The sequence below is a fragment of the Etheostoma spectabile genome, chromosome 4 (assembly GCF_008692095.1).
Source record: "Etheostoma spectabile isolate EspeVRDwgs_2016 chromosome 4, UIUC_Espe_1.0, whole genome shotgun sequence".
NCBI classification, from domain to species: Eukaryota; Metazoa; Chordata; class Actinopteri; order Perciformes; family Percidae; genus Etheostoma; species Etheostoma spectabile.
In genome coordinates this window covers 30,627,640-30,641,302 of record NC_045736.1, presented here as the reverse complement: position 1 = coordinate 30,641,302, position 13,663 = coordinate 30,627,640, and the positions used below count along the sequence as shown (strand labels likewise).

At 40.8% G+C, this 13,663-nt stretch overlaps 1 protein-coding gene across 5 annotated transcripts in view; it reads left to right on the top strand.

Annotated features, from left to right (window-relative positions):
- Positions 1–13,663, top strand: part of ephb2b (eph receptor B2b) — a 131,295-nt gene that overhangs the window by 106,662 nt on the left and 10,970 nt on the right. For 2 of the 5 annotated variants that reach the window (XM_032513527.1, XM_032513530.1), the window contains exons 6-11: positions 4,889–5,013; positions 6,722–6,884; positions 8,866–8,974; positions 10,180–10,244; positions 11,945–12,067; positions 12,241–12,488. In XM_032513527.1, the coding sequence (XP_032369418.1) occupies positions 4,889–5,013; positions 6,722–6,884; positions 8,866–8,974; positions 10,180–10,244; positions 11,945–12,067; positions 12,241–12,488 (833 nt within the window). Of the gene's footprint in view, positions 1–4,888; positions 5,014–6,721; positions 6,885–8,865; positions 8,975–10,176; positions 10,245–11,944; positions 12,068–12,240; positions 12,489–13,663 lie in introns of all 5 variants that reach the window. The other 3 variants (XM_032513529.1, XM_032513528.1, XM_032513526.1) reach the window with 3 other exon arrangements.

The following is a 13,663-nucleotide window of genomic DNA, read 5'->3' as shown; positions in this document are numbered from 1 at the left end:
TAAGACGGCTCGAAGCGGCGCTCATAAATGGATGGCAGTCGCAGAGAGTGGAGCAGTGGCAGCCTGTTTGGGAGGCTGCCTTCTAGAGGACCAGCTGGTTTGGGCCCTTTGGGAGAGATTGCGCTATGGGGAAACCAATTTTTTACAATGAAAAGGAAAAAGGATTTACGAGCCCTGACCTGTTCTTGCTACCTCCCCCATCTTCCCCAAATCATAGCATGGCTCTCTGCACCAGCGGCTAATCATATCAGAACCACGTGGTCGTAGACACATTAAAATGTTAGAAAGATGGAGATAAAGAGAGCTTGGGGTGGCGTTGTATCTCCCGCTGTCAATAAAATAAGTTAGCTGCAGGAAATAAAAGATTTAGATGGCTGTAATTTTGCCAACCGTGCTGCTCCAAGCATGGCTCGACATAACTGTTACTGCGGGAGTCTTCAGCTCCTGAAGCACCCACAGACCCCTCCACTCCTGGAAGACTGTCCAAAGAGGTGGGTGTTTTGGACATGGGGACCCATGACTGAGCTCCCTCTGCTGCCATCAATGCACAACGGTCTCACTCCACTAACCTTGCTTAATGAACATGCCCATCATGTCCATAGTAGTATTTAGTAATGAGGCTCAACAGTAAAACTCCAGCTAAACAAGGGAAAGGTCAAAGAGAGAGAGTGGAAAAGCCCACCAAAAGAGTCTAATGTAATAAAAGATAAAAGACCTAAATTAATGGGATGGATGAAAGCCACGTCTGGATGCGTGTTAGCAGAAGCATGCTCCAATAAATCGGCTTGGATTTAGATGAGTGGAAATATCCCCGTAAACCCCATCTTTAATTGATTAGGGAAGTCACTAGCTGTTCAAACATTACACTAAAACATCTATTAGACATGTTGAGCAAAACAGAGCTTTTGAGTTCTGTGTTGTTGGGCCAAGGCCAGAGCGTCACGCTAGAATAGACTCCAAAGCACTGTCTTTCAAATCAGATCCCAGGCTGGGTAATGATGTGGGGTCTGAAACCTAATTCTTTGACAACAGCTGGGGCCTCCCATCCTCTCACAATTAAGCGATGCGACATACAACCTTGGAAGTTTCAAATGGGCACCCAGACCCCCTCCTGGCCCAGCATATTAAGCTCTTCATTGTCTCTTTCAGCTCTTTACAGACTTGGATAAATTAAACACAATCTTTTCATAATTGAACTGATTTTAAACACACAATCCAACGTTGAGCACTGTGTGTCTGACAACACGGGAAAGAAAACACCGTGTGTGTATCATTAATAATCATCAGAAATGCATCTCAAGCTTTGGTTAGGACTCCTCTGCCCACTCTCCCACTCTTCTGTGATATATGGGAAACTCCTGTTGGAGACATATTCATTAATGCCATTTATCTTTCCAATTCAGCCATCTAATTTAATTACATGAATGTACAATCCCTGTCTTTTTCATTATAGCCGCTTCATTTGTTTTGGGAACAAGAACAGAGCATTCATTGAGAAAAACCTATAAATAAAGTGTCCAGTGAAAACTGGAGCTTACCCACTTTGAAGAATAGTATCTGACTTAACATAGTTTATGATTCGTTTTTCTCCGGTATAGAATTGACTGGGAAACTTTCTTACATCTTTGTTTTTAATTTCTAATTGTCTTTAATGGGGTGCAATCCACATGATTTAAAAATAATTATTGTAACAACAAAGAAAATGGCTTGAAACAACTAAAACATGTATTTAGTGGCATAACTCGTCATATGATGTTGACTTAGTAAAAACCAAGTATTTACTCAACCCTGTAAATTATAGATTAAGCTGGGGGAAAAGAATTCTAGGTACACTTGAAGATTTGGAATACAATGGAGACTTGTAGATTTGGAGTACATAAATTAGATGTACGAAATGGTTTTCATATGTGGACCGTTGCTGTAGGCCTTGCTGCAGTGAAACGTCGACTTGGCGTACCACTACATTCCACGGTCAATTGGTGGAATGTCAACTTAGCTTGAAATGCGTGGACTGATTTGACTTGAAATGCACAACACAGCTGGATTGCTATTTTCTCTCCAAGCCGAATGTTTCAACACTGTTTTATTGTGTTTTTTTACTCCGTATTTATTTTACAAAAAAAAAATCGTTAATTTAATTTGAATCCAGTTCATTTTCTGTTACACCACCCCTTATCAGTTTCTCGAGCTCAGACATGGCGACTGCCACCCCGCTGTCTGGAAGTTGTCCTTTAGCACAAGAAAACCACAGTGTTCTCATCCAACAGCTTTTCATGTTGGCATGTATCCATCCTCTGTACATGAATACATGAGCTGCCTTTGTTTCTCTGGCTCCGTATCAGGTTACTAGGCATGGCTGTGCCGTGTGTTTAATGGAAATGCTATGCAGGAAAAGGCCATGTGGCAGTCTTGAATATATGTACATCCGTAATGGGATACTCGTGAGTTCCTCTTAGAGTAACTGTTTGCCTTATTAGGCTGTCGTCTTGTGACTGCGAACAAACTGGCGAGTACAGTGAGATGGAAGAGATTCTTGAGACTGGTGACCTGACTGGATACTGTATGCATTATTGTACCTCCGGCTCCAGGAAAGAGGCATGATGTATGTACGCTGCAAAGTCATAGGCCATCATAGCGTAAGTGCTTTGCGGAGATGAAATACAGAACATCTATTTATTATCTGCTGGCAGCAGCACATGAGGACGTGCTCACTCCCTTGACCATCACAGTTTATATGAGACATCATAATTTGTTGCATTAGATGGATGCTTTTGCCTGGGTCAGAGGGCTTGCAAGCCGGGGCTGATTAGCTGATGAGAATGAGTAAGGTTATAAAAGGGACCTTTTATCATTACTACTGACTCACTGTTGTAATTTACATTCTATATTTTCTCCCCTGCTTGAGGACAGGAGTTGCAAAAGCTACTTCATACTCAGTTGCAAGCATTTCTTTACTTGAACATCAACAAAATAAATATTGTATACAGAAGATTTAAAAACCACATACAGTACATGCAGCCTTGGAATCTTTCATTATAGAGGCGTGGCTGTTGTAATTTCCCAGTCAGTGGATTTTCCATAGAGAACGTGTGCCGGTGGAGAGACTTTCTTTATTGCTGGGACTCAGGGGAGCCATTGTGCTGCTGGCTGAGAGTGTGTGTGTGTGTGTGTGTGTGTGTGTGTGTGTGTGTGTGTGTGTGTGTGTGTGTACAGCACGGGCCTGTAGGGGATGAGCGTGGGGCTTGGTGTCCATAAATCTTGCCCAGCACACCTCCTTCCCTGACTCCCCAACCCACCCGATCCTTTCACACACAAACAGAGGCTCAGACGTGGAGGCCTGCAGGCCTTGCCAGGCTCCCCAGACAGAGCTCTTTATCTTCAGCTTCTCTTAGCTTTACACTGACCCACGGCACCCTGAACGAATCTTAATGGTTGTTGGAGGACGTGAGGTGATCACGCTCCCCTGACCTTATAGTTGTACTAAACAAGTCACTGGGCTATGCAAGAGGCCACCCATGATGGAACACAGTCTCTAATAGGCTACTAGTGAGTCTTAACAATTGTGCTTACTTGAAAATATGTGAATGAAATCAAGCAATTTGGTGAAATTATTGTACTGTAAGGCAAAGGCCATCAGTAATGTGACACAAACGTGAACAAACATTTTTCAAGACATTGTCACTTTTAAGATATTTTGTGATAAAGTAACACAATACTAAAATAAAAACAGATGTTTTTGTAATGACTGGCCATTATATCTTTTGGTAATTTGTTGGCTTCTGTTAAAGGACCATACCAATGGATTTACATATTTTACAAATAATGGATACTTCACAGTTCTTCATTTGTCTTACATTTGATATCCCTTCTTTGACAGGGATAATGGTTTCCTTTAAAAACACTCGCACACTTAACTTTTGATGGTTAGGTAATCAAACAGTCTCTCACCTTGTTTTCTGTGAAGTTGCATTGGAATGCTGCAAACTTCAAATTGTAATGATCAGTAAGCTGTGCTGTAAAAAGTTAACTGTAAAGTCCATATAAAACGTTGCTGTTCACCAGTTGTCTAGCAAACCTTAAAATGTCACAGCATAGTTAACAAAGTTTTCAAAGCCTAAGTTAATGATTATGTGACCTGGGGAAAAAAATAGAAGTGATGAAATCATTGTCTTGGCCTATCCATATAGAGTAAGTCTCAATATTTCTAAAAATGTCGACAATCATAACATTCTAAAAGGCACAAGAAACCAACATGTGCCTGAAAGACAAAAACATAATCTAAAAATTTAAATTTGTTAGCAGTAATTTAAAACACGTGTAATATGTAGCATGGAAAACCTCTGCTTTGGGCCTTTTAATCTTTCATCTACAAGGAAACATGCATAAACAACTCTAAATAAATACAATTAAAAAGTGTACAAAAACACTGCACAACAAAGATGATGTGTTGCATTTTTGGACTTGTGATTTACACTACTGTATTTGTTTGTTCATGGGGCTGAAAAAATGTTCTTCCTACATGTATTGCATGGTGGTCTAGTAATTTAAAAATGATTTATTTGGACAAGGTGGTCTGTTATCTACAGTTTGACAAGTGTAAATTAATCGCATGAAAATCCCAGTTGACACTGGGAAGTCCCGTGAGGCTGCTTATGTGGTTTGGCCGGTGTTGTAACTTGCCACCCTGCAGTGCATGTGTAGCCGCGAGACTCTCTAAAAGGACAGGCAGTATATTACAACGACTTTATGGCATTATGTATTACACCTTTGCAGAACCCGGTGTTTGGCTGTGAGATTAAAGATGCTGTAAAACTCTCTGTGCGTGACTGTTAAGTCTGTAGTGACTGATTTGTCTCATCCTTAACACACTGTCTTTGTCTCCTCACAGCTCCATCTACTGTATCCATAATGCACCAGGTCAGTCGCACCGTGGACAGCATCACCCTCTCCTGGTCCCAGCCTGACCAGCCTAACGGCGTCATCCTGGACTATGAGCTACAGTATTATGAAAAGGTATCAGTGATGCAGAGACACATTTTTCCTCCAAGCCCTCACTCATCCATATAAAGATACAATTTATTTTTCTCCCTATCCAACCAAAGATGCTCATGGTAAAAAAACGGACTCTTTTATGTAGTTGTACATTTATATTCAGATCGTCCCCCCTCCCCCCATGCTCGTTTGCATAACAGCACATACAATGAGGCATGATGTAGTCAGAGCTTCTGAACATTGCTTAGAACTTCTGCTCATTCTCTTTCAATTACAATCACGGTCAGTCACTGGAAAAGGAAACCGCTCTCAGCCCTGCAGTAGGGCCGCTGGGGATTGATGCGCAGAGACTTGTGGTTAAAACAATGGTGCGCTGACTGATGTAAAAATAGTATTTAAGGGGCAAGCTCTGCCGAATCACCATACTTTCTCACAAGAACACTCACAGTAAAAACAGTGTGTTGTTTCAATGCACAGCAATACATCCATTCACAGACTTAAAAACACAATCACACACATGTATTGTGCGTGTGCACACGCACATACACACAGCGTTTGTCAAGCTTTCGTATACATGCTGAGCCGTTCCGCTTTTGAGTATATTTCCCTTTTTCTGACACTGCTGGAGAGAGCTGTCAAAACAATTGTCCCGGCCCCTGCTGTGGCTCAGAAGTGTGCACAGAGGAGTGGGTTGAAGGGAGCAGCTAAAAGAGTCTCAGCCCCGGCTTTCAGACTCGTCAGCATTCGGGATAGGAGGAAATACAGCTCTTCAGAAGGCACGGCTCAGAAATGCCGCCTGACCTCAAACTGCCACCAAATCTACCTTCTTACTGTACATGCATCTGCTGGGTGTGTGCCTCTGTCAGTCCTGCTACTTTATCAAAAATGATGCTTTTTGTGGTAGCAAATGATTCAGATTAGTACTATGGTTCCTGTAGATGTAAAATAAATGTTGAGCTTAGTATCATTGCTTTTTTCTGTACGGTTTCTGCTCCCAAGATATCAGTTAGTGCCAAAGCAAGATTACAGTATAAGACTTAAAGGTCCCGTATTATGCTAATTTTCAGGTTCATGCTTTTATTGACGGTTTATACTAGGAAAGGTTTCCATGGTTTATTTAAAAAAACAAAAAAAACATTACGTTTCTCATTCTGTCTGTCTGATGTCTGAATTTTCCCTCCTGTATCTAACCACCTGTCTGAAAGGCTCCGTTTTAGCTCGTCTCTTTAAGCCCCTCCCTCCCAAAAAAGCCTGGCCTGCTCTGATTGGTCAGCTTATCTTGGTCGTCCGCATCTAAGCTTGTGGTGTCTCTGTATAGTCATTGCAGCCAGGGACTAACTGTAGCGGCTCTTTCTACTTTCTATATATATATATGTATGTGCATTTCTATGTAGATTGAGTGTTTTGATACTTTCACAGTATTTATCAACCTGCTTTATAATGAAAGAAGAAAATCTCACTTTTTGCAATATGGGACCTTTAATCTGTAAATTGTACCTTCAAATGGCTATTATATTTAATAGTAAATCAATTATCTTGAAATTGATTATATTAAAATCCACTGCTGTGCTTGCTCATAGTGTTCATGGCTCATTTGTTCCTCCCGAGTGCTAGATCTTATCCTAGTATATCATTTATTCACGTGGCATTTCATAATTGCTAGACTTCGCAATTGGACTGTAATTAATAATGTGCACAAACTTAACGTGTTTGTTTATTTTCCTCCTAGGATCAATCAGAATATAACGCTACCGCCATCAGGAGCCAGACCAACACAGTGGTCATACGTGGCCTCAAACCAGGAAGCATCTACGTGTTCCAGGTCCGGGCCCGAACCGTAGCTGGCTTCGGACGTTACAGTGGCAAACTGTACTTCCAGACCATGACTGAGGGTGAGAATTGAGCTAATGTTCCCCAAAGCACGCAGAGCTGTTATCGCCTCTCATGCATGGCCCACCATGTCGTTCAGCCTGGACACAGACAGCTGTGGGAATGAAAGGGAGTCATGTTGTGAAGTAAACAGTCCAACTATTTCTTCAAGTCTTTTTTCAGTATTGGGAAACATCCCACACATTATACTCATATCATTATACTCAAATCTTTCTTTTCTGTGGTACAAAAAATTCATCTTATTGCCAAAGATAGTTTTTTTTTCCTTCCCACAATAAGCCTTTAAGTCAAGGTTGAGGTTAAAGTTGTCTTATCTTTGAACTGTGACACTGGGAGAAGAAAGAGCATTCAGTAAACATCAGTCATTGAGGTTGATGTTAGAGCCAAGCCCTGGCTTCTTCCCCTCCTGAACATCTCATTTCCTTCAGCCTGCAGTGCCCAGGGCCATCATTAGCCTCAACGTTCATAGGACCATCCTTGATGCTGTCACACGCACACATCCCAGCGCTATAGATTCATCAAAACTGACTCATAACTGAAAATTTTGAGTAAACAGAAAATGTATGAGGCTCAATGTTTATAGTTTTAACCAGAAAAATGTTTTTTTTTTCAAAGAAAAAAATAGTTAAAAGGGATTTACACCTTGATGTTATGTCCCCATGCAACCAAAAAGTTGTTTCCTGCTGCAAGAAGACACTGATTACCAGTAAACAATAAAAATGAAAATGCTGAATTGAAGAAAGGAAAAAATTGGCTAAAAGTGAAAATGAGTCCCATTCAGAAAGGAAAACAAGCGAAAGCTTTCTATAAATTGCATTTTTAAAATATAATGAATGATCTGTAACACTTTTTCTGTGTTACAGATTATTTACAGTTACAGATTATCTAATTAATATCTCTAATATCTAATAATCATTTCTGCCGTTTTTCAGTATTCAAAGTAAACACTTGTATACATTATCTTATTTATTTTTAAATGCCATTGGTACCTCAAATTAATTCTTGCTGTATTTTGGGTTTTGGCGTATAATAAACAAGAAGTCCTCAGCAGAGCAAAACATTTCATGAATAGCTAGTTAAATGTAATGTAGTTATAAGAAGATACATGTGCTTATTTATGTATTTGTCAAATACTATAACTCTTCCTGTGAGCACCTATTAGTGGATACACAGAATTATAGATTTTGCAATGTTCTGATCACAGACTTTTAAATCGATAAAATAATATAGAAATCAACATTTGTTGTCAAGTTATTGATTTATTTAGTAAGATGCCGTGTAGTATGTATGTAATGTGTGGTATGCTGTATGGTCACTCTGTCAGGGTTTAATACGCAATAATGACCAACTTGCTCTACATTATCCCTTCATAAATCTTCATAAACAGTGCTTATGAATAGAGATTAAAGTGTTACCAATATGTGTTCTATCATATTAAAAACAATATTTACCATTTCTAGAAGCACATGAAACTGTGGGGATCCACTTACCCGTGTATCTGGCTGAAATTGTGAAGTGATGTGTTATTTACAGTGCGCCAGAGGAGGGCCTGGCTATGCCTCTGTGTGCCCATTCAGTAGCTGGATTCCTGCTCTTGGCGGTCTCATCAGCCTGGGTCTCACCCAAACATGCTCTCTCTCCTCACTTCACACACTTTCTGCCAGATAATTTGTCCATATCCGCGGCATCTGAGCACATTGACTGTGCTTTGGAACATGGTCCGTGCCGTCAAGATGCAAAGATGCTCATTGGTTCACCCAGACGGATGTCTGTCTGTCACCCATTGCTCGCTCCATATGCAGTGGCTCAGATGCTTACCAATATGTTTCATCGTGTGACAGCTTGTATGTGTGTGTGTGTGTGTGTGCGTGTGTGTGTGTGTGTGTGCGTGCGTGCGTGCATGCTTGCCTGCCCATCCGCCCGCCCGTCTATGTGTGGCACTACTGTATCTTTATTGTATGCATGTGTTTCTTTTTTCTACAGAGGAGTACAACACCAGTATTCAGGAGAAGCTACCACTCATCATCGGCTCGGCAGCTGCCGGCTTGGTCTTCCTCATCGCTGTTGTCGTCATCATCATCGTCTGTAACCGGTGAGTCAGTCCTGTCGCAGTCTTCTTTAGCAAGCCTGTGAGCCAATAAACACAGCTGCACTAGCTGGTTAAGTAGATTTGTCTCCTTTTTACTGTAGTCATTGTGCTTTTATTCATAGGGTTTCATGGGGTCTGTTTTCTTGCACTGTATTGTTGTTTACAATTTACAGACAGTTTTTACCCACTTGTATGCACATTATAGTTCACTGATTATGTTTACCTATCTTCTATCGTTCAGTGTGTTGTTCTTGTTCTTGTTTGTAACCTTTAAGTCAATTCTTTATCTAGTTTCTGAAAATTGCCCACTGTGTGTAAGTACATTGAAAGCAATGAAAAAACTGACTCATGGAATTTCCTTTTGTGTGTACACACACGCTTGGCCTTTAAAGCTGATTCTGATTAAAACTATGAATGTGAGTTGTAGAGAACCATCTGGTTTCAAAGATATTACTTCTTAATAAATTCCAGTCTTTCAGCTGCAGAAATAATACATAACAGTCAACATTGCTAACAATAAAGTTCTGTAGGTGCTTCTGCTCAATGGGTATCAAATGTTTGTAACTCTGCCAAGGTTAGGACTTCAGTTCCTATTAGTGTTTGATTCACAGAAGAAATTGTACAAGATGAATTTCTGAGTATGCATCCCATTTATAGATTTTCCCCCAGTATATTTGTGTCTTAAGTGACGGGCTAATAACTATAGTGCTGTGGGTTGCATTGTGGGATAGTTTAGGAACATCACCAGAACAACATCAAAGCGTGTGTGAGTCTGTGTATTTAGAACTGTCAAACAGTCAAAGAAATAAAAAGGTTTGAATGCACTGCGATGGTCCTATCACAGAACTTATGTAGATATTTTAATATGTCCTTGTCACGCTGTTAAAACTTAAATTGTAGTTGAAGAACATAGTGTGGTAAAGCTGGTGTTGAATAAAAAAGATTTCTGTCGAATGAAAAACTGAGTTGGTGGGGAAAATGTAATAATGAATTTATAATGACGGAAAAAGAACCTGCTCGATACCAGATCTGCTTGATAAAGTCAATATCAGCCTCAAATCAGTGCATCGCTGCTATATACTCCCCCCATATATCTACCTACATATCCATAGTGTAGGTAGACCTGGGGGTGTTGGATCAGTGTTTCTCCCCCTCCCTGCTCTTTCTTTTGGAACCGGAGCTAGAGTTCTTTGTCTTTCCCCCAGGAGGCGTGGCTTTGACAGGACTGATTCAGAATACACAGACAAACTGCAGCATTACACCAGCGGCCACAGTGAGTAAAAAATTTAAAAAGAAAACACCACGCTCCTCTCTGCCTGCATACAGCTGGTACCTCCTCCAGCAGCAATCACACCTGTCTCCATGACTACCATCTCACACACTCATCTCCATGGCCGTCATTCAGCCCTTCGCTCCCTTCGCTCCCTCACACACCTGTCTCCATGGCTACCACCTTGCATGCTGGTGTCCTTGGCTACGGCCCAGCACAGCACCGCTCCATTTGCCCGTCCCCCATTTACGGGTAATCCTGCCTGTTGTTTCACTCTGCTCACTCGGACGTAGTCTGGATTTAACCACATCAAAAACTCAATGTTCAAGTGTGTGTTCTGCGCATCATCGCATTTCATAGTTAACTAACTATCTATTGTGGTGGAAATAGGTCAATCTTCACTCATGTTAACGCCATTAGCATGCTAATGCCACATGAGCCATTTGCCATTGTTATAAAAATTCAAAAGACTTGGTGAATGAATGGAATTTCTCATTGCTTTTCCATCCTCATACAGTTCAGTGGCAGAGCGCTTAAATGACAACGATACAGAAATAAATCTGGCAGAAAAAGCGGAGAAGTAATTTCACCATGGCTCCGCCTGAGATATTAACGCTAATCCATCTTTCTCCTGCATAATTGGAAAAAAACTCAGATCCTTTCCCACCTCAAGTTTATGACCCCATCTTCATTTGTTTATTTGAACGTGTAATTACAACCCTGCTTCATCCTTTTTAGGTTAATTCCACTCTAAAGGTAACTTCTTTCCCCAATATAATCCAATCACGTTGTGGAAAGAAGTCCAGTCTGTGATTGAGTGCGAAGTGTGCCAGTAAGACATTCTGGTATTTCACAGCTATAAGCAGAAGCCAATGTGTCCTGTGTGCATCATGTCCTCACACCAGTCACAGTTCAGGCTTCTGCCCCTGTTTTCGGTGTTCTTTGCCATCAGAGGAGGGTGGTCTGTTGAACAGTGCTTCAGCTCGGGAAGAGATTGTCGGGTTTTAGTAATGGGGGGTTTTGCCTGGTCAGATCCTCTCCATCTGTTCATCTCTGCAGCACGTTTCCTTAGCGTATTGTGCCAGGTTTTTGAGACGGTGTACATGCACTTCTAGCTCTGCAGCAAGCCAAGGCATGAGTTCAGTTTCCATTCAAATAGCCTCAGGCCTGATGTGGAGGTGAGAGCCAAATAATCGGATTTAAAACTCAGGACACTTAAGTCCCTGAACACTTAAAGGCCACCTTAAGCCAATTTACCTGGCATCAGGGCTTAGGAGAGCCAATTTATTTCTTGGAGTGGAGCTGAGCGATGCTGAAATAGGGCCCAGGTTTCCCTCCTGTGTGTTAATGGCACTATGACTCACAGGATATATATATATATATATATATATATATATATATATATATATATATATATATATAAACCTGCCTTATCACAGCTAAAAAGACCGCCACTACCATGGCTGGCTGAATAGCAACACACAGTAGCCATGAGGCACTAGTCATAACCACCACTTCTACACTACACCACCTCCTCCATCTTTTAACCTTCACCACCCAATGTGCCACAACAAATCACAGAATAGTACTGTAATGTGTGAATGCATGGTGAATTGATTGTTAATGTGCTTGAATGCATTTGACTGTCAAGCCTGTATGAATTCAGAATCAAATATTATAGTGGCTTTTACCTTTTTTCCAAGTGACTCCAGGAATGAAGATTTATATCGATCCGTTCACATATGAGGACCCCAACGAGGCTGTGAGGGAGTTTGCCAAGGAGATTGATATATCCTGTGTGAAGATTGAGCAGGTCATTGGTGCAGGTAATGGAAAAATCTGAGTGAAACGTGCATGGAATATAACACTGTGAAATAGCTGGGGTCTAACTTGATTTCTAAATAAAAATGGATGGACCAAAATATGCGTACTCTTACTTGCTTATATTGCTCTGAGTTGAATAGAACCATTGCTTTTTTCCTATGTTACGTCCTCACAGGAGAGTTTGGAGAGGTGTGCAGTGGTAACCTGAGGCTCCCAGGCAAAAGGGAGATGTTTGTGGCCATAAAAACTCTGAAGTCTGGCTACACTGAAAAGCAAAGGCGAGACTTCCTCAGCGAGGCCAGCATCATGGGCCAGTTCGACCATCCTAACGTCATTCACCTGGAGGGCGTGGTCACCAAGAGCAGTCCTGTCATGATCATCACTGAGTTCATGGAGAATGGGTCTCTGGACTCCTTCCTCAGAGTAAGCCACCATAATGTTTTTGTTGTTTTCTCTGTCCAACCTAGAACGCAGTCATTTACTTTTTTATCAATGTTCTGATTTCAAATACAATTATAGGCCCCTGGTATGCATAGTATCAAACAAGATAGGATTATGCCAAGCATAAACTTAAGCCACTCACTTGACAGTTAATTTGATAAACACTAAAGAGGCAACTAACACATCGCATTATGTTGTGACAATATTTACTGAACAAATCTGAATAGTTGGTCATATGGCGCTGTGATTATGACAAACCGACAATGTTTTGATGTTAGCCTGACTGCAAGATCTGCGCTGGAGAGGCTTGAGCTAACGCTAACGTTGGCTTCACAGACAGAAGATGAGCTGCTTCACTGCTTTGAATCCCAGAGATCCCAATTCAGAGCTTTTTATTGTGATCCCCTTAGAAAAAGTGTATGCTGATCTGAAGGTTTAATGCGAGTTTCTTCTACACTCGACAACTAAGAAGCTACCAGTCAGATATTGACGAGAGAAAACCCAATCCCCGTCATATTAAGAGCGTATTGTTCACCAGACAACAGCCAAGATTTATTTTTTGTTGTTTAGCCAACTCACCGAATTATTGTTAAGCCACTACAGGTGAGTAAATGTACAGCTGACAGTAAATTGCCGTTGCCAATGAAATGAATAGTTTTCAATCTACAGATTGTCATAACACTGTTAATTCCAAAGTTAGAATTAAAAATTGCACTCTTTAAAAGTGTGATTTTGATATGAAAAAAGATGAATCATTCAGCCCATGTAGAACTTAACTTTTCTTATGAAGACAGCTGACAAACTAGGATTTATATCCTTTATGCACACAGACACACTCTTCCCATATCTGTCCAGTAATTTGACCTTGTTTAAAAACTCATTCACAATAATCCAATTTAAAGGAAACATTATCATTAACAGAATCTTGTCAACCATGTGTTGCTTAGAGGTACTCTCTGCTCTATGCATTCAGACATAACTATTAACACACACACATTATCCACACACCCCTAGTTATTTTTTATATATATTTTCTCCATCATTCTTCATCATGAAGCACAAAATAATAGAGTCTCACCTTGTTTATGCCTCACACTAACCACACACTTAGTCCACTGAATAGTAAGCATCACACTTATTACATCCTGCCCCCCAAA